At 42.6% G+C, this 22,054-nt stretch overlaps 1 protein-coding gene across 1 annotated transcript in view; it reads left to right on the top strand.

Moving 5' to 3' along the window:
* smchd1 (structural maintenance of chromosomes flexible hinge domain containing 1) overlaps positions 1-22,054 on the top strand; it is a 131,405-nt gene that overhangs the window by 71,998 nt on the left and 37,353 nt on the right. Inside the window, exons 31-32 of the mRNA XM_052022954.1 lie at positions 1,215-1,294; positions 16,466-16,623. Of these exons, the coding sequence (XP_051878914.1) occupies positions 1,215-1,294; positions 16,466-16,623 (238 nt within the window). The remainder of the gene's footprint in view (positions 1-1,214; positions 1,295-16,465; positions 16,624-22,054) is intronic.

Genomic DNA, 22,054 nt, shown 5'->3' with positions numbered 1-22,054 from the left:
GGGAACAATTTTTATAGAAATCTCTGGTATTGATGGGGCACTATATGTGTGGCAAGCTCAATGCCATATAGAACGTAACCTGCTTGATCCGCAGCCATTCATTCACTACACACCAACACACAATGGCAGCAGTTAATACCATTTACAGGAAGCACTGCAGCAACTCACCAAGACTCCTTGGACAGCAATTTCCAAATCCATGATCTCTACCAGCTAGAAGGACAAAGGCAGCAAAAGCATGGGAACACCACCACCTGGAAGTTGCCCTCCAAATCGTACACCATTCTGACTTGGAAATACATCTGTTCTTTCACTATCACTGGGACAAAATCCTGGAACTCTTAACAGCATTGTGGGTATACCCACACCTCAAAGACTGACGTGGTTCAAGAAAGCAGTTCACCACCACCTTCTCAAGGGTAATTGGGATTTGGCAATTAAATGCTGCCTTAAGCCTGTGAAACCCACAAACTTTGAATTAAAAACAAAATGTCTTGCATTGGATTTAAAATGTTTTGCACCCAGTGAAGAAGGAGAATAAAGTTGGGAATAATTGGGTTAACAATCTTGGTTAAGAAAACAATTACAACTGTGAGGAGGGATGTGGCGATTCAACTGAGGAAGGGGGGGGGGGGGGGTGCGCAAAAAAAGCCTCGCTGCTGGAAGGATGCCATTAGTCTCCAAACAAAGCAAATATTTTTAGTATCTGCAGGTTCCTTGTAATTATTTATACTTCAGTTAAATCTTCCCTCCGTCTCCTTTGTTTCAAAGAAATTAACCTCACTCTCATACTAGCAAAACCTGGAAGTTTAGTTTTCAGTATGAGAATATTTGTTAGCCTATCTAATACTTGCATAGTCTTTCTATAATAGTGTGACCAGAACTGCATGGGAAATGTAGATGTGCAAGAATCGCAGAGCTTGGAAGTTTCTTAAAAGGCCAGCATAAGATTACTCCTTGTCTTCATAAATTACTCCTTCCCCAACCCACAAAACATTTTCTATTGTTGGTGTCCTACCATTCTTACAATGTCTTTGGTGATCAGTTGCACAGACTTGTTTAGTTTATATACTAACCTTGTAAATCAACAACATGCATTGTCTGCACTTTATGGTGGTGGTGAGTGAACTAGGAGTTTTACTTGAATTTCGTCAGATTTGTATTTGAGGGAAAAATAATCTTACTGCTGTAACAAATGGTTTATTTTCTTTCAGTTGTCACCTGCACCACAACAGCAGAAAACTGATGAAGATGGAAGGGCAAACTTCGGTTTATTTCAAATCTTTGCAGCAAGGTATGATTAAATTAAAATAAATCATTGTTAGCATGGATGTTTCTTCTAAACGTATTAAACATGTTTATGGAGCAGGCAGATGTATAATTTGTGTGTAATTTCCTCTGCTTGTGCAGAGCTGCTTTGTGCTTCCAATGTGTAGACTCAAGGTTCTCAACACTACCCCCAAATGGTCCTCCGTTTTTAGTAATCATGGTCCAGAGATTCCCAGGAGTCAGTGAGGATGTTGCACTTCTCCAAAGGCTTTGAGCACATCTTTTTAATTTTTTCCATTGTCCTCCTGGTGTTTTTTCCATGGCAGAACTCAGCGTATTATCAGGCATGAAAACAATATGGCCTGTCCAAAGTAAGTGCCTGAGATTAAATAGGACCAACTGCTAGTGATGTAGCAGTTGGTCCTAGTTAATCTCAGGCATTTACTTGGGAAAAGACACTGACACTGGTTCACTTGTCCTTCCAACTCTTCCAAATTTGGAGCCATGGGCCAGGTGTGCAGCATGAGTCATTCCAATGAATTTTTGTTGCACTTTTAAGACTTGTATCCTTGGGTAAGCAGATGAAAATAATACAAGTAGTCCATATGCAGTCCCAGCAAAGCTGGGTAACTATAAGAATACTTTAACTTTTTACTCCAATTTCTTGCAGTTGCTTGCTGTGTTTCTACGCTAATATATTAAGTGTTACATGTCTAGGCAGTCTTGTTTCATCCACTGAGTCCTCGTTTATCTTACTGATTTAGTCTCAAACATTCTTTATTTTTGTAAACCTGTATTTATAAATCACAGTTTTTAATTGCTTTGCTTTCAATCCCTGATAGATTCTAGCATTTTCTCTACAAATGTCACACTAACTGGTCTGTTGTTTCCTCCTTTGTCTCCCTCCTCACACTTATAATGTTTGTTTTCTTCAAAGCAGCAGGAACCATCCTAAATACAGGGTAAATGGAATATCAAATCATGCATTTACCACTTCAGTAGCCTCAACTCTTAAAGTATTAGCATGTAGGCCGTCAAGTCCAGGGGATTTGTTACCTTTTATTTTCCTCCAATGTTGGATATTTGGCAATATTAATATCTTCTAAATACCATATTCTTACTTGACATTTGGTTCCCCCTTGATTTTTTTTCCTGCCATGAAGGTATAAAATGTGGCTTGATTTCATGATTTTTTTATCCCAACTTATTTCCCTTTCCTGAAAACCACCCTGTTATGCCTCTTACTGGTTCCTTCTCATTCTCTTTCTAATTGCTGAATTCTAATTTTCTTCCCATCTTCAGATGCTAATCTTTTTGGTAGCAAAAGCCCATTTTTAGTCTACTCATATACGTAACTTGGTGGAAACAGCTGTGCTACAGTAGACACCAGGATTGTACTCAAATGTATAAAGAAGATCATAACTCATTGTTTGCTACTCCTAACCTATTAATCTTTTCAAAGGGGGGAAAAAAACTGCTGGAGGAACTCGGCAGGCCGAGCAGCATCTGTGCACGAAAAGGAATAGTTGACATTTCAGATTGAGACCCTGCATCATTGATTCACTGAATTCCTCAAATGTTTTTGCTTCAGATTCCTGCATCGGTAGTCTCTTGTGTCTCAATCTTTTCAATCTATCTTGCCCAACTGTTCCATTTGTCTATATAACATGGAAAGAGAAGAGACTTCAGATGCGATAATCTGGAGATTTTAAAAAAACAACTGGAGGAACTCTGTCCCTCTTATCTTCACAGATGCTGCTTATCTTGCCACCCCTCCTGAATTCCTCCAGCTGTCTGCTCTCTATGTACTTTACCTGGTTCAAATTTAAAACTAGTATTTGACTCAGTTAAATCACTTTCATTATAACATTGTACAAATGGTCTATCATTTAATATATTCATTTTGTACCATTCAGATCTTTTAAGGGATCAAAAATCATATAAAATGCTAGAAATCACAACCATTAGAACAATCTTGTTAAGAAAGACATCACTTGAAATTAACTGGGTTGAGGACAATCAGAGTTTATCAGCTTTAAAAAGTGGTTTGTAAACCCAAGATGTTAAACATGATAAAGCAAAATCCCTGTGTCCCAAAATGACAATTCAAATTATTCAATATTTCAGAAATTTGAAGATTACCAGTTTTTAATGTATTGATTTGAAAGCTGATGTTAAAGAAATTTGTGGAACTTCAGCTATTATCTGTAATTTACTAATTCTGCTGTTTGGCTCAGTGGAAACATTTACTGTAGTGTTCTGGGCCCTGACATCAATTTGGAGATTGGGCATATGATGTCAGTGGACTCTTTGGTGAGATTAAGAAACTCCAAACTCTTATCACCTGCCATATTTTAATTTCACTTTGTCATTATGGAGAAGTGTGATATCAATAGTGGATCCAAGAAAAACTCATCTGGAGATTCTGATTTCAGAGGGGGAATAAAGTGATATTTCAGTTTATGAACAGCACTAGTGGATAGTACAAAAGGAGCTAATGGATAGTAAATTTTTATTTCAGTTGGTCTAGAACACAAAGGGATGGAAGGTATGGTACAATTCAATAAAGCCCTTGTTAAATTGGACACTTTGTAGTGCACTTCCTTCAGAATGATACAGTGGCTAAAGGGGTTGAATTATTGAGTAGATTTTGTAGTCCAAGCCATATTTTGAGTACAGAAGATTAAAAGCTGACCTACTTGAAGGGTACATGAACTTGAGAAACAGGAGCGGGACTTGGGCAAATTGGCTGCACAAACCTGCTTTGCCATTCATTAAAATCAAGTTGTTGCAGTATTTCCCTCAACACCACTTACCTGCTCTTTCCCCACATTCCCACATCTCTTGTACTTCAAATGTGTTAACCTCTAACTTGAATATATTTAGTGACACTAGTTCCACAACTTTCTGGGGAAAAGAATTCCAAAGAGCCACATCTCCCATGAGAGGAGTCTCATTTCATCTGAAATGAGCAACCCCTTATTTGGAAACTACCCTCAGGTTCTAGACAGCTTCATTGGGGAAACCATGTTCTTAGCAGCCACCCTATCAGTCCTCAGAATCACTTGGTTTCAGAAGAATAATTTTCCATTCTTCAGTTAATCTAAGCTCAACATCTCTTTGCACAACAGTCAACAGTGAGCCTTCTCTGCACCACCTCCAATATACATCCTTAAATACAGAGACCGAAATGGCATACAGTATTTTGGGTACAGTTTCACCAGTGTTCTGCACAGTTGCTTCAAAACTGTCCTACTTTTATCTACCTTGCAATAAATACCAATATTCCATTAGCCTTACTGATTAGGTAATGCACCTGCAAAGCACCCAAGCCTTTGTTTCATGCACCAAGGCTCTGCCCCCCAACAACACCACTCCCAAGGATCTATGTGTATGGCAAATGTAGTCTAGCTGCATTTAAATAAGAACTTTTTTTCATTCTTCCAGAATAGATAACCTTGCATTTTCCCACATTTCTTAATCTTATCTAAATTCCTTAAGGTTCCCTCAACTTGCTAAACCTACCCATCTTTTATCAGTAAGTTTGGCTATAGTACACAATTCCTTCCTCCATATCCATAATATGGTTTGTAATTGGTTGAGGACCCAGCATTAATCCCTGTGGCACCTATTAATTGCTGGTTTCAATCCAAAATTGACCATTTTACCCTGACTGTTTTCCATTATTTGGCCTATCTGCTATCCATGCCAATATGTTATCCCCAGCCCCGTGTGTTCTCAAAGGATGTATTTAAGATGGAAAAAATACTTCGTTTTAGAGAATCAGAAGTTTTTAGTCTTATCACAGTCATAGAGTCAGAGTGGTACAGGACAAACACTCCCTTTGGGCTGTGATGTTCATGCCAAGCTTTTTGTCCATTTACACTGATTTAATTTGCCCACATTAAGTCTGCATCTTTCCATGCCCTGCTTATTCTAAGTGTCGCTTAAACACGGTGATTGTATCTGACTCCTCCTCCACCTCTGGCAGTGAGTTCCAGGTATCTAAGGGGTTTAGATGTTTTAAAAGGGATAGGAAAGGAGGTAAAAGGGGGAGGGGGAGTGGCATTGCTGACTAGGGATGGTGTCACAGCTGCAGAAAGGGAGGACGTCATGGAGGAATCGTCGTCTGAGTCAGTGTGAGTGGAATGGGAAAAGGAAGGAAGCGATCACTCTGTTGGGAGTATCCTATAACTGCTCCCTTTCTCTCTTCTCTTCTCCACCCCCCCCCCCCCCCCCCCCAAAAATAGTCACCAGGACACTGAGGAGCAGATAAGTTGGCAGACTTTGGAAAGGTGAGAAAATAACAAGGTTGTTGTCATGGGAGACTTTCTTCCTAATATTGATTGGCATCTCCTTAGTGCAAAAGGTTTAGATGGGGCAGAATTTGTTTGGTGTGTCCAGGAAGGATTCTTGACACAATATGTGGACAGGCCATACTGGATCTAGTACTAGGCAATGAACCAGGTCAGGTGCCAGACCCCTCAGTGGGGGAGTATTTCAGTGCTAGTGACGGTAGCTCCCTGACCTTGAGATTAGCCATGGACAGGGATAGGAGCAGATGATATGGGAAAGTTTTTAATTGGGGGAGGGCTAATTACAATGGTATTAGGCAGGATCTTGGGAGCATATATGGGGAACAGATTTTCTCAGGGAAATGCATAGAAGAAATGTGGAGGCTGTTTAGGGAACACTTGCATGGGGTTCTGGATAGGTTTGTCCCATTGAGACAGAAAGGATGGTAGGGTAAAGGAATCATGGTTGACGAGGTGTAAGGTAGCCAGGAAGGAGCTTAAGAAGGGACTTGGAACCAGAAGGGGATGCGAGGAGGCCTTGGCAAGTAGAATTAAAGAAAATCCTAAGGCGTTCCATATGTACATGAGGAAGATGACTAGAGAGAGGGTAGGACTACTCAGGGATAGAGGGAAATGTGCCTAGGGGTGGAGGAGGTAGGGGAGGTCCTTAATGAATACTTTGCTTCAGTGTTCACTAGGGAGAGGGACCTTGACAAATGTGAGGTCAGTGTAGAACAGGCTAATGTGCTGGAGCATATTGAGGTTAAGAAAGAGGTAGTGTGGAGCTTCAGGATAAACATCAGGGTGGATAAGTCCCCAGGACTGGACGGGATATACCCCAGGTTACTATAGGAGGTGAGGGAAGAGATTGATGGGACATTGACGATGATATTTGCATCCTCTCTGTCCACAGGAGTGGTACCAGAGGACTGGAGGATGACTAATGTTGTTCCCTTGTTCAAGAAAGGTAGTGGGGATAATCCTGGGCATTATAGACCAGTGAGTCTTGCATCAGTGCTGAGCAAACTATTGGGAGAGGATTCTTATGGACAGAGTTTACAAGCATTTGGAGAAGCATAGTCTTATTAGGGATGATCAGCATGACTTTGTGAGGGGCAGTTCGTGCCTCACGAGCCTAACTGTGCTTTCGCGAAGGTGAGAAAACAAATAGATGAAGGTAGAGCAGTGGATGTGGTGTATCTGGACTTCAGTGTGGCATTTTACAAGGTTCCCTATGGTAGGCTCATCCAGAAAGTCATGAGGCATGGGATCCATGGAGACTTGGTAGTGTGGATTTGGAATTGGCTTGCCCACAGAAGGCAGAGGGTGGTAGTAGATGGAGAATATTCTGCCGGGAGGTTGGTGACTACTGGTGTTCCGCAGGAGTCTGTTCTGGGACCCCTGCTCTGTGATTTTTATAAATGACTTGAATGAAGAAGTGGGGGAATGGGTTAGTAAGTTTGCAGATGACACGAAGGTTGGAGGTGTTATGGGTAGTATAGAAGGTTGTCATGGGTTACAACAGGATATAGACAGAATGCAGAGTTGAGTGAAGTGGCAGGTGGAGTTCAATATGGAAAAGTGAAGTGATTGACTTTGGAAGAACGAGCATGAAGGCAGTAGAATTCTGAGCAGTGTGAAGGAACAGAGATCTTGGGGTCCCTCAAAGCTGCCGTGCAAGTTGATAAGAGTGGCTAAGAAGGCATATAGTGTGCTGGCCTTGATTAGTCAGGGGATTGCATTCAAGAGCCGTGAGGTAATGTTGCAGCTCTATAAAAGTGTTAGAGTATTGTGTTCAGTTCTGGTCGCCTCATTATAGGAAGGATGTGGAAGCTTCAGAGAGGGTGCAGAGGAGATTTACCAGGATGCTGCCTGGATTAGAGAACATGTAAGGAAAGGTTGAACGAGCTTTGGAGTGATGCAGGATGAGAGGCAACTTGATAGAGGTGTGAAAGGTTATGAGGGGCATAGATAGAGTGGACAGCCAGCACCTTTTCCCCAGGGTGGCAATAGCCAATACCAGAGGACATGCACTTAAGGTCAGAAGAGGAATATTCAGGGGAGATATTGTCATGGTTACCTGCAATAAATAGATGACCAGGAGAAGCAGAAGATTACTCAAGAAGTTAAACTTGTATTTGCAAAGAAAAGTTGTGATAGTCAGACAGCCAGTTACTAGTCACCCTCTGACTACTGCCCCCAAGCAAAGCTCGAGGGCCTTTTTTATACCTTTTTTCTTAGCTCAATTACATTGTTACAATCCATCATGTTCTCTCTTATCTTCACAGTTTCATCCGTTACTATTTGCCTCCTTCCACAGTTGTCTCCTGGCTCAACCATTTGTCTTTCGCCACAGTCATTTCCTGTCTCAATCACAGGGTGCCCCAATTATTTATGGGTATTGGGAGTATTGGTACTAGCTACAGAATTATGACTCAATCACAGGGTGCCCCAGTTATTTATGGGCATTGGGAGTCCTGGTACTAGGCTACAGTATTATCAGTTATAAAACAATACTAGACTTATTTGCTACAAGGCTAACGGTTATAAAACATTACATTGTGTCTCTATTAATGAGTTCTAAGACTCGCTAGCACCTGACTTATAAGTTATGAAAAGTATCAGCTACAGAACTGCTACAAAATCATTAGTTGCACTAGCCCTGACGACCATTAGCTACACAATAGATCAACAGTGTCTTCCTAGGAATGGGATAACCATCTGTTTAATGAGCTACACTAAATCAAAAGTGTCTCCCTAGGAATGGGCTAACTATTTCTTTAATGAGCTATGTTTCCTGCACTAAGAGTTTCCCGCGCTCGAGCTGAAGAAGGAGGCCCAGCGGCCATCTTAAGGAGATCAGCGGCCATCTTAAGCACAGAGCAGATTATGAATAAAAAAGTATAGCCTCTACTTTCTATATATTCCCCCCTTTGAGACCTAGTGGCCTCTCATAGAGAGAGAATTCAAAAGGGCATGGTATTTAGATGCTAAAGCCAATCATCCCAAGAACAGGTATACTCTACTTTTTGTGCACGGGCCCCATGGATTCATTCTCTATTTCCTGGGCCAGAGGGCCAAAAACCCATCCCTCCATAACAGAGACGGGGGAAAAAGACCCTGAGGCCCTCACAGACTATTCCCAACATAAACATAATTGTCATCCGCAGTGTTGTTATCATCACCATTCGGCACATCTCTCCGAGTCAGATCATAGAGGTATGTTGTTGCAACTTCCTTCTCCGGGGGGTTCGACTCAGCCATTGCCAGAAGTATCGGAAACTGCTTCACTGTGGCGCGCACTAGAAAGGACTTAAAGAGTGGAAGGAAGCAGCACAAAATAAATGTAGACATAAGCAATGCCATACCCACAACCATTGCAATTTTGGTTAACCAGGCTCCCCAACCACCTAACTTTCCAGCCAATCAAAAAACTGATGTCTAAACCCTGCATTCTGTTTAACCTCTTTCCTCAAATTTTTCGGTTTATTCATCACCTTAGCAAAGGATCCCTCTGGGCTGGTGTTATTTGGTATAAAAGTACAACAATGTTCCCCAAACAGTACGCAGACACCTTTTTTTATCTTTCTCATCACTTCCCCCCTTGCACAGTGGTCTAGCCCACGTGCCTCTGAAATGAGGGTAGTCAACAAAGGGGTGGGTGCTACCAACAAACCGTCATCTGTGCTCCATCAGCCTTCCTGGTTCTGCTTGGCTCCTCTTTGTCTCCACATTGTTTGTTCTGCTAGAGTTGCCTTACCTTGTATTTCAATTATGTCCTCCATTACGGGTTCTGGACTCAGACTCACCTGAGGTGCAATAACAGCCAAACAACATCCAGAGGCTTTCCTGGCTGCTTCATCTGCAGCCTGATTTCCCTTTGTCACCATGTCATTTCCCTTTTTATGAGCCTGACTTTTTATAATAGCCAACGCTTTAGGTTTCATCATCGCTGTTATTAAATCTAAAATTTGCTGACAATGCTGTATAGGGTCTCCTTTGCTTTTCTTGAACCCTCTTTGTTTCCATACTGCTCCAAACAAATGACATACTCCATGAGCATATGCTGAATCCGTATAAATATCAACTTTCTCACCCTCCATCTCACATGCTGCTGTCAGAGCCTTAATCTCTGCTAATTGAGCTGAACAGGGTTGCAGACAAGCTTCCAGCCTAATTGTTTTAAACTGAGACTGATCCTGTTGCACCACTGAAAACCCTGCGTGATTTCCATTGTGGTCTCTGTAGCAAGAGCCATCCACAAAAAATCTTTTTATCTACCTCATCCAACTGTTCTGACTGTAAGTCCATTCTTAATTTGGCAAATATCATCGTATCCCTTACACACTCATGGGGCTCTCCTTCATAGCCCAGTGGAACATAATCAGCTTATGGTACACCTTTGTATAGTTATGTCTGGAAATGTCAACAACATCTGAAACGCAACTATCCTGGCTGGTGTCAGTACAAACTTTCCCTTTTCCAATAATTCTGCTACCTTATGATGCGTGTACAGAATCACAGGATAACCCATGGTCACAGATGGTGCTTTCTCATAAGCATAGTACAATGCTGCTAGTTCCTGATAACAAGGTGGATATTCCTGTGCCACCTCATCCAGTCTCGCACTATAATATGCTATTGGCTGTTTTGTTCTCCCTATGCCCGTCTCCTGTGTCAGCACTGCTGCAGCATAACCTTCCTGTCTGTTCGACACTAGAGATGAAAAAACCTTTTCATAATCAGGCAAAGCTAGTGCTGGGGCTGACTGCAATTCCTGCTTAAGAGTGTTAAAGGCTATTTCTGCCTCGTCATTCCACTGCAGAACACCCTTCAAGTCTGTATGTCCAGCTTCCTTCATCGTTTTCCTCAATGGTGTCACAATTTCAGCATATTCTCCAATCCAGTCTGAACTGTACCCTACCATTCCCAAAAATGTCGTCATCTGTCCTACTGTCTGAGGTTTAGGAGCCTTAGTTATCGCTGCAATTTGATCCGGCACTATCAACTTTGCTCCCTTAGATATTAATCTACCCAAATATTCCACCTGCCGTTTACAAAACTGCAGCTTCTTTCTGGATACTTTACAACCTCGAAACTCAGAACCGCTTCCATCAACCTTTGGGTTGTCTGCCACATTCGATAAGCCAGCTGAAATCATCAGTTCTGAGTTTCAAGGTTCCCACCACCTTTACCAGTAGTGCCTTCAAGTCACCCATTGCCAGTAAAAGTCCTGTGGTCTCATCCTCAAAGGCTCTAATCCATTTTCCTGCTCCTTTGTATATACTGGGTAATTTATTTTTTAACCCTTCCGGGTCCTGGGACCCAAAGAGTGTACTGTGGCTGTCATCCTTTTACCAGTAGGGGGTGTAATCCCACTCTCTCTTCCCGATCCCTGGCTTTCTATTTCATCCTCTGACTCCTCGCCACTCTCTGTCTCTATTTGTATTTTCTACCATGTCCGCCTCTCCAGGGTTGCTTTTCTCTCTTGCTCCTCTTTTTGTTCTCTCCCTAGATTTCTTTCTTCCCCTTCTTATCTCCAGCAGTCCTCTCACTACCAGGCATTGTTTCAGGTTCCCTTCATCTGGATAGGGAGGGGGTTTTTCTGCTCCTCTTAAATCTGGATATAGAGTCGACCCTACCTCCTCTTCTATAGGGAATTGTTTTTCTAACTCTTTGGCACCCTGTCTAGTTACTATTGGTGCCTGATATGTTTTTCTTACTCTTTCTCCTTCCATCCTAGAGTTTTAGTATCTCCGCCTCCTGCTCCCTCTTCTGGTTCCTTTTTTTCAGATTTGTCTTTTGGTTTGTAGTTTTTGATTAACCCCTCCATTTCCTCACACAGACTTAAGTCAAAGGTTCCCTCTTTTGGCCACTTTGTAACTAGATCTTTGGTTCTCTTTTCCCATTTCTCTGAAATTTTTGTGATATCACTTTTGGATACTGGAGATTTTTTAATATTTCAACTGCAGTTCCTTTTCCCGTCATGTTGTTTTACAGGGTGTTTCTCAGAATCTCAACTCACTTGTTAGCGCTATTGTTTCCTATACTACTTCTACACCTAACTCTATAATTTTTACTGCCCAATTTGCCGGCTTTTGTATTATTTAATCTTATCCAATTTATCAAAAGGTTCTTACCTCTTCTGTTCCGCCCGTGCAGACCCCTTCCTAGGGTGGTATCCGCAGAACTTTTCTTTACACCTCGTCCGTTCAGACCCTCGTCTCCAGCAAGGCGGTATCCACGAGGACTTTCTGCCCTGTCGGTGCAGACCCTTGCTCCCTGCAGGGCAGTATCCACAGGGGCCCTGCCCGTTCAGACCCTCGTCTCCTGCGAGGTGGTATCCACAGGGACTTACCAACACCATGTGGAATTTTTACTTTAATCAATTTCTATTCTACTCACCCCACTGTGCAGTTTTCTTGATCAGTCCTCTGAGTCTTCTTTAATTTCAATTTATGCCAGATTCTTTGGATCGGAGAGACCCTTCGACAATTGTTTAATACTTCTGCGTCTGGAGACCTCCCACACCCAACAGAGTTTTGGTCCGAATTAACAGCGAAAACACTTATCTTTTTTCTGGGTTGTCACCCTTTACTCTGCTGGTCTCATGGGGGTCCCCTAGGGATTAGGAAGTATCCTTGATTTGTCGTTCTTTTCTTATGGGTCTCTTTCTGATCCTGTTCGTGGCACCAAATTTGTCGTGGTTACCCGCAATAAATAGATGACCAGGAGAAGCAGAAGATTACTCAAGAAGTTAAACTTGTATTTGCAAAGAAAAGTTGTGACAGTCAGACAGCCAGTTACTAGTCACTCTCTGACTACTGTCCTCTCTGACTGCCCCCAAGCAAAGCTCAAGGGCCTTTTTTTTAAATACCTTTTTTCTTAGCTCAATTACATTGTTACAATCCATCATGTCCTCTCTTATCTTCACAGTTTCATCCGTTACTACTTGCTGCCTCCCACAGTTGTCTCCTGGCTCACAACCATTTGTCTTTCGCCACAGTCATTTCCTGTCTCAATCACAGGGTGCCCCAATTATTTATGGGTATTGGGAGTATTGGTACTAGCTACAGAATTATGACTAAATCACGGGGTGCCCCAGTTATTTATGGGCATTGGGAGTCCTGGTATTAGGCTACAGAATTATCAGTTATAAAACAATACTAGACTTATTCGCTACAAGGCTAACGGTTATAAAACATTACAATGTGTCTCTATTGCTTATGAGTTCTAAGACTCGCTAGCACCTGACTTATCAGTTATGAAAAGTATCAGCTACAGAACTGCTACAAAATCATTAGTCGCACTAGCCCTAACGACCATTAGCTACACAATAGATCAACAGTGTCTTCCTAGGAATAGGATAACCATCTGTTTAATGAGCTACAATAAATCAAAAGTGTCTCCCTAGGAATGGGCTAACTATTTCTTTAATGAGCTATATGTTTCCCGCACTAAGAGTTTCCCGCGCTCAAGCTGAAGGAGGCCCAGCGGCCATCTTAAGGAGATCAGCAGCCATCTTAAGCACAGAGCAGATTATGAATAAAAAAAGTATAGCCTCTACTTTCTATATATTCTATAATATCAGCAGTAGGTTCTTTACACAGAGTGGTGGGTGCCTGGAATGCGCTGCCACTTGTGGTTGTAGAGGCTGATACAATAGGGACTTTTAAAAGGCTCTTAGATAGGCACATTGAAGTAAGAAAAATGGAGGGTTATAGGCTGTGCAGGAAGGAAAGGTTAGATTGATCATGGAGTAGATGTTCATATAGTTTGGCACAACATCATGGGCTGCGTTGTACTGATCTATGTATCAAGCACTCTATAAAACCAAAAATCTTCCTGGTGAATCTCCTCTGCACTCCCTCCAGCGCAACTTTCCTAAACTGTGGCAACCAGAACGGCACACTATTCTCCTAAGTGTAGTATAACTAATGTTCTGTAAAACATCCCAATTTTTATATTCTATACCCTGACTGCCTTCACCACCCTACCCATGTGCTGCCTTCACCACCCTATCCAAGTTGCCAATTTCAGAGAACTATGGACTTAGACGCCAAGGGCTGTCTGTTCATCACCACTCCTTTGTCCCCAGCCACTTACTATATGTCCTACCACTGTTTGACTTCCAAAATTGTATCACTTTGCACTTGTTGGGATTAAATTACGTCTATCAATGTTCTGCCCAACTTCCCATCTGAGCCTTTGGATATCCTTCCTTGCTATCCACAACACCAATTTTTGAGTCATTGGAAAACTTACTAATTATTCCTCCTACAATCACATCCGAGTTAATATATATCACAAACAACAAAGGTCATAGCCCTGTGGTACATAACTGGTCTCTGACTTCTAATCAGAAAAAACCGTACTCCATCCTCTGCCTCTTATTTTAGATCCAATTAGCCAGCTTGCCTTGGATCTCTTGCTGCTTTAAAGTTCATATAGACAGTTTCTACTGCCCTTCCTCCACCAATCAGTTACTTCCTTAAAAAATTCAGTCAAATTAGTGAGCCAGGATTTCTGCACGAAGCCATGCTATCTATTCCTGATCAGCCCTTGCCTTTCCAAATGTGCATAAATTTTATCCCTTAGAATTTTCTTCAATAGTTTTCCAACCACTAATACAAGTCTCACCAGCCTGTAGTTACCTGGCTTATCCCTGCTTCCCTGAAATAAATAGCTATTCTCCAGTTGTCTTTTATCTTGCCTGTGGCTAATGAAGATGCAAAACTCTCTGTCAGATTCCCAGCTGTCTCTTCCCTTGCTTTCCATAGCATCTTGAGAGCTGTCAAAGTTGTCTTTACCTCTGAAAAAGGGGTATGGCAAAATATAGTTTCCTCTTGGAAGTTGGGGGTGGGTGGAACTCAGAATGACCGAACACATACTTGTAAGGAAAAAAAAATCATGTATGTGCCATCTATGGTGCAAATTTCCTGGGCCACAGTTAGTCTTCTGGCAGTTGCCTATTAGCAGTTATTTCCCACGTCAATGCAGACGTCGCATATCTATTGTAGACAAAGGGAACAAGAATGCTGAATGCTTGGTGAAAAAGCCTGTGATGATGCTGAGCTAGAATAACACTGGCATTCCAAACGGTACATGCAAAGTTTGCTTCAGTATTCAAGAAGGTCTGGAAGCTAGGGAGTTCAGGGAAGAGAACAGTGATGTCCTGAAACATATCAACATTATGAAAGAGGAGTTGTTGGCAGTCTTGAGGTGGATAAAGATGCATAAATCCCTGGAGCCTGACCAAGTGTATCCTAGGACTTTGCGGGAAGCAAGGGAAGAAATTGCTGGGGCTCTGGCAAAGCTTCTGTATCTTCCTTGACCACTGGTGAGGTACTGGAAGACTGCAGGGTGGCTAATGTTGTGCCTTTATTTAAGAAGAGCTACAAGGATAAGCTAAGGAATTTCAGGCTGGTGAGCCTAACGGCAGTAGTGGAAAAATTACCGGAGGTGAGATGGAATCTGTCTGCATTTGAAAAGGTGAGGACTGATTTGGGATAGACAGCGTGGCTTTTAATTTGAATGAGTGTTTTGGAGAGGTGACCAGATGATTGATCGCGGGTAGGGGCATTGCCAAAGGCCTTGCTAAAACCCATGTAGGTAGAGTGACATGGATAACCTTTCTTGCATGTTTGCCTTTGACAAAATCCGTGTGGTAGGCTGGTTTGGAAGGTTAAATCACATGGGATCCAGGGTGAGATAGCCAACTGGCTTGGGGGAAGGAGTCAGAGGGTGGCCTGTAACCAGTGGTGTGCCTCAGAGATCGGTGCTGGGTCCCTTATTTGTCATGTATATTAACAATTTGAATGAGATATGCCTCTGGGAATAAAATTGCTTAGTATGTTTGTGGGTGACACCAAAATTTGTGATGTGATGAACAGTAAAGAAGGTTGTCTAAGGTTACAACAGGATCTGGATCAACTAGGAAAGTAGGCAAAGGAATGGGAGATTGTATTTAACTTGGACAAGTACAAAGTGTTGCATTTTGGAAAGTTAAACCAGGGCAGGACTCTGGGGAGTGTTGTAGAATAGAGAGACCAAGGGATACAAGTACGTAGTTCCCTGAAAGTGGTGACACAAGTAGATGGTGCTGAAGGAGGAGTTGAGATGGCTGTCCAAGATGTTGGTGGATTTCAAAGGGCATTGCCAGGAATTGAGGGCTTGAATTATAAGGAGAGATTGGATAGATTGGGGCTATATTCCCTGAAGCAAAGGCGATTGAAGGGTGACGTTATAGAGGTTTATAAAATCATGAGAAGCATAGATAATGTGGTTGGTCAGATTTTTCAAAGTATGGGAGTCTAAAACTAGAGAACATAGTTAAGGGGTGAGGGTAAAGATTTAAAGGGGATCTGAAGGGCAAGTTTTTCCACACGGTGGTAGGTAGGTGGAGCAAGATGGTAAAGCCAGATGCAATTGCAACGTTTAAAAGACATTTGGACAGGTTCATGGATAGGAAAGGTTTAGAGGGATATGGGTCAAATGTGGGCTAATTGGCCTAACTCGGGTAGGCGCTTTGGTCAGCATGGATGAGTTGGGTCCATGCTATTATAACTCAGACTCAATGAACTGGATGATTATGTTGGCTATGCTGAAAGTCAGTCAGGCTTCCTTGATTAAAATTGCATTTTTTTAAAATAAATTCTAGCTTATCTTTCATTCCTTGTTAAAATTGAGTTGGTGTATGATGATTTGGCTTACAGGAGTCATTAAAAGAATGGTATACTAGCCTTAAATTGCACACTGATGTAAATTGTTTAATATTTAAAATCAATATGATTTGCCTCTGGGAATAAAATTGCTTTCAAATTGTATTCCGTTAGTCTTAAAGGTGATGATCAGAAATGTTGAAAGCATTGCATTGCATAGGTGTATCTTTTGTATTTCAGGGGAGAATACACATTGCAAGTTAAAGCCATCATTAATAAAACTGCATTGGATGGACCAGTGATAAAATTGAATGTAATACCAGACCCCAACAAGCCTATCAGCTTGCATGTGGAGTATGACAAAAATGCATCTTTTGTTGCTGGTGGATTTTTACCAGGTACGCATGATCTTGTTTGTGTAAAAAGTGTAAATAGAAATTGGGTTGATAGACTTTTGCTCCTTGGGCCTAGGGCTATATTTCTAATATTTTTTAATCTATAAATGTTAAATCTGTAATTTGTTATCAGTTCTCATTTGTATGACTCAGTACTTGAAACATTGGTAGTTGCTTAGAATTAGAAGTTGAACTAAGCAAGACTGACCTATCAAAGAGCACTGAGGGACTGCTGTGTGCTATGTCTCACTGAAATGTGGCTTACACCTGCTTCACCTGACTGCACCATGCAACCTTAGGGCTTCTCAATTCACTGAATGGGCCATATGACGTCCTTGGGTAAAGCAAGAGGCGGAGGAATCTGCTTCCTGATCAATTCCTCATGGTGCTCGAACTTGACAGTCCTAGTGAGTTTGTGCTTACCTGACTTGGAATATCTAGCAATGAAGTGCATACATACTACCTGCCACAGGAGTTCACTTCAGCTGTCCTGATGGCAATCTACATCCTACCTCAAGTGAATGTGAAGCCTGCACTCAATGAACTATGCTCTGTGGTGAACAGCCTTGATGCTGGATACCTTGAGGCCCTCTTCATCATAGCCGGTCATTTCAATCAAGCCAACTCCAAAATGGGGCCCAAGCACCCGTGATGATTGCTACACAACTATCAAAGATGCCTACCGAGCCACCACCAACCACCCCACCCCCACCCCCACCACCCACACTTTGATAAATCAGCCCACCAGGCTGTGCTCCTCCTCCCTGTGCACAAACTGAAAAATGAGGATCTAGCACAGAAATTCATACAGTGCTGTTCTGAGGAAATAGATGAGCTTCTACGTGACTGTTTTGAGTTGGTAGTCTGGTCTGTGTTCAAAGACTCAACAGTCAACCTAGTTGACTATGTTACCACCATCATGGACTTTATCAGTAAGTGTGTAGAGGACTGTATCAAAAGAAGTCAATCTGGGTGTTTCCAGACCAGAAACCACGGGTGAACCAGGAGAACCACTCCCTTCTGAAGTCCAGGAGTGCAGTGTTCAAATCCGATAACCCTGAACTATACAAGAAATTGAGATAGGAACCTCAAAAAAGCTATCAGGGATACCAAGAGACAATACCAGTCCAATATTGAGCTCCAGACCAGCCATCAGTTGTGGTAGTGCTTGCAGGCTCTGAGCTACAAAACAGTCAGGCAGCATCGCTCACAACAGGACAGCGTCACTGACAACAGCACATCCCTGACGAGCTTAACACATTCTATGCATGTTTTGAACAGGAGGGGATTGGAATGGTACCACCCACCCTGACAGGCTCCAATGCACCTGTACCCACAGTCACCATTGTAGATGTCAGATCATTCTTCCAGTGAGTGAATCTGTAGAAAGCATCTGGTCCACATGGTGTCCCTGGCCATGTGGAGGTATCTCTCCCTACTTCTATGTGAGGTTCCCACCTGCTTTAAGAAGACCACTATCATCCCGGTACCTAAGAAAAATAAGGTAACATGCCTTAATGACTACCACTCGGTGGCTCTGACATCCGCCATCATGAAGTGCTTTGAGAAGCTGGTAATGGCACACACCAACTCCAGCTTCGACCCACTGCAATTCACCTACCACTGAAACAGGCCCACAGTGGATGCCATCTCCCTGGCCCTACACTCATCTCTGGAGCATCAGGACAATAAAGACACCTACATTAGACTTTTTTATTGACTACAGCTCCACCTCAATACTATAATTTCAAGTAAACTCATCACTGAACTCCAAGGATAGGTAGCAATGCCTCCACCACGATTATCCTCGACACTGATGCCCCACAAAGCTGCATCCTTAGCTGCTCTACTCTATACACTCATGACTGCATGGCCAGATTCTGCTCCAACTCATTCTACAAGTTTGCAGATGACACCACCATAGTGGGCCAAATCTCAAATAACTGAGAGTACAGGAAGGAGATGGAGCACTTAGTGACATGGTGTCATGACAACAACCTTGCCTCAATTTCAACAAAATTAATTTTAGGAAGTGGTGGTGCACAAGCTCCTGTTTACATCAATGGTGCTATCCAGCCTCGGCAATGTGGTTGATTATCCCTGTGAAATAACCTAGAAACTACTCATTGCATCCTAACTCCTTCATTAAAAGAGAAAATATAGGAAAAATGCAGGTGCTGCAAATATTTAATAAAACAGGAAATGCTAGAAACACTCAGGTCAGGCAGCATCTGTGGAAAGAGAAACAGTTAATCTGATCTGAACCAGATATTGTGCTTCTCATTCCATAAGTGCTGCCTGATCAGTGTGTCTTTCCCATATTTTCTGTTTTTATTTCAGAGAAACACTGAACTGGACAGACCATCCAGCCTCAACCTAGACATTGAATTGGGACACTGTGAAGGCACTTTCAGCTCTGTCAACTTGCAGTTCACTTAAAACAGCAGGAGGCCAATGTTTAATTTGGTCAAACAACAGCCTGTCATTATCATCCTTGCAGAATCTTATTTTACTGTCATCAGAAATGAATGCCGCCACTATCTAACCTTGCTCAAAAATCGGATCTTGCTTGTACCCTGGCACACTCAAACTTGTCTGGGTTGAATGGCACAGGTCAACTTGTTGGCTTTCTGAACTTGAGTGGTAACTGGGCCATGGGCAATGTAGCATGGATGCCCCATCTCTGTCATGACCCAAACCAGCTTTGACAGAAGGGAAAGTTGGAGGCAGAGGTTGTCAAAGCCATGTGATCTAAGTTCTTAATTGTAATGTTCAAACTCTTTAAAAATTGAAGTAAGTAAATATTTTCAAAAATGTTAATTATAAACAAGCAAAAACAGTTAAAACCTTAATGTAAAATAATTAAAAATCAATCTTCTCCTTTGGCTCCCTACCTGCAGCCTAGAATCCCCATTAAAGTCAAGTCAATAGTGTACAATATCCTGTGCCGGATCTAACCATCTACAAGGCATGTCAATAACATGATAGCATACTCTCCACTCGGATGAGTGCAGCTTACGTAGTACTCGAGCTCTATACCATGGTAATGTTGGGGAATCCTAACAGGCCTCCATGTGGAGCATAGTGACAAATAAGTCACAGTGCAGTATGTTCTTCTAAGTCAAGAACTTGTATTCAAATGGCTAAGTGCTGTGGAAGAAATAGTTCCTTGAACTTCTTTTACAGTTGCTTCCATCTGTATTTTGTAATGTCAACTATCTTTCTGTCATTATCAAACTTGAGCATGTTACTTTATCACCTAAATTATTTATGAATACCAAAAATAGCTTTGGTCCCATTGCACATACTCATACCTGTCTTATGCTATCAGTTTTTGTAGCAGGACGTTATCCTTTTCCATCACATGGTCAATTTCCTAAGCAGGTCAATAACACATTCCCCAACCTTTTGCTTCAACTTAAATTTTTTTGAGATTTCATGGACTCTCTTCTGGGAGTCCATCTAAATAAGTGTTAGAGACACACCTGTCCATGACTTCAGTCACATACCAGTTGCAGACTCTGCGCGATTTAATTGAGCTGTATAAAATTAGAAGGGCTTTGGAGTATATGGTGAGAACCTGTTATCCACAGAATAGTCAATATAGAGGGAGCAAAGATAAATAATTGAGTGATGGATTGTGAAGGAAATACCAAAGTTCTTTCAGCCAGAATATGGTTGAAGCCTAGAACTTGCAGTCAGAGGGAATGATGGAGGCAGAAACCACTTTCATAGTTAAGCATTAGAGTATATGTAATTGATGTACAATAACCTATAAGATTGCTGACCAAGAACTGGACAGCTCTTTGGCTGGTGTGGGTGCACAAGGCAAAGTCCTGTTTCAGTTTTGTGAATTTGTATAATTCAATGAGCATTGGTTTCGTATCCTTGTACCTGGACACTATTCTGGCCCCCCGGTCCAGTCTCTTCCCACCTAATCCGTGACATCTCACACACTCTCCAACTCTTCCATAACTTTAAGTTCTTTGGCACGCACAGCCTCATCTTCACCATGGATGTCCAGTGCCTATATACCTCCATTCCCCATCATAACAGCCTCACCACCTTCCACTTCTTTCTCAACCAAAGACAGAACCAGTCCCCTTCCACTAACACTCCTCTGCCTGGCTGAACTTGTCCTCACCCTAAACAACTTTTCTTTCGATTCCCCTCACTTTCTACGGACCAAGGGTGCAGCCAGGGTCACTCACATGGGCCCCAGCTATGCCTGCCTTTTCTTTGGCTATGTTAAACAGTCTCTGTTCTAAGCCTACTCTGGCTCCATTCCCCAACTCTTTTTCTGCTATACTGCTATATCGATGGCTGCATTGGTGCCACCCCTTGCTCCTGTACAGAACTCGACGGTTTCATAATTTCCACCTCTAATTTTCACCTGGCTCTCCAATTCACTTGGACTATCTCTGATATCTCTCTCATATTTCGCAATCTGTCCATCTCAGGAGATTCATTATCTACTGACATCTACAAACCCACTGACACCCACAGCTACCATGATTACAGCTCCTCTCACCTTGTCCCTTGCAAGGACACTATCCCTTTTTCTCAATTTCTCCACCTCTGCAGCATCTGCTCCCATTGATGAGGCTTTCCACTCCAGAACATCAGAGATGTCCAACTTTAACTGTGGCTTCCCTCCTACTGTGGTCGAAAAAGCTTGCACTTGCATCTCTGCCATTTCCCGCACCTCTGCTCTAATCCCCACGCCTCCCAGACCCAACAGGGATAGGGTCCCCCATGTCCTCGCATTTCATCCAACCAGCCTACGTATCCAACACCTCATTCTCCGCCACTTCCATCTCCAACGGGACCCCACCTTCCCCTCCCCACCCTTTTCAGCCTTTCGTAGGGCCACTCTCTCCGCGACTCCCTAGTTCACTCCTCCTTCCCCACCAATCCAGCTCCCACCCTGGGGACCTTCCAGTGCCCCTAATATAGCTGTAACACCTGCTCCTACACCACCTCCATCCAGGGACCCAAACAGTGCTTTCAGGTGAGGCAGAGATTTACCTGCACCTCCCCAAATATCGTCTACTGCATTTGATGTTCCAAGTGTGGCCTCTTCTACATTGGTGAGACCAAATGCAAACTAGGTGACTGTTTTGTTGAACACCTGCACTCTGTCCATAACCACGATCTGCATCTCCCCATTGCCAGTCACTTCAACTCTCCCTCCCCCTCCATCACTGATGTGTCTGTCCTTGGCCGTCTCCACTGCCAGGAGAAATCCAAACACAAACTGGAGGAGCAACACCTCATTTTTCGTCTTGGGACCTTGCCACCTAATGGGATGAACATTGAATTCTCCCACTTTAAGTAAACCAAGCCCACTTCCCTTCTTTGCCCCCCCCCCCCCCCCCCCAAACCTTGTCTCTTTTCTTCCCTTTCCTAGCCTCCTTTTTTTCTCCTTGCCTTT

Source organism: Pristis pectinata, chromosome 9, assembly GCF_009764475.1.
Source record: "Pristis pectinata isolate sPriPec2 chromosome 9, sPriPec2.1.pri, whole genome shotgun sequence".
In the NCBI taxonomy this organism is placed as follows: Eukaryota; Metazoa; Chordata; class Chondrichthyes; order Rhinopristiformes; family Pristidae; genus Pristis; species Pristis pectinata.
The sequence above is the reverse complement of the archived record's forward strand: the minus strand, read 5'-3'. Positions and strand labels throughout refer to the sequence as shown.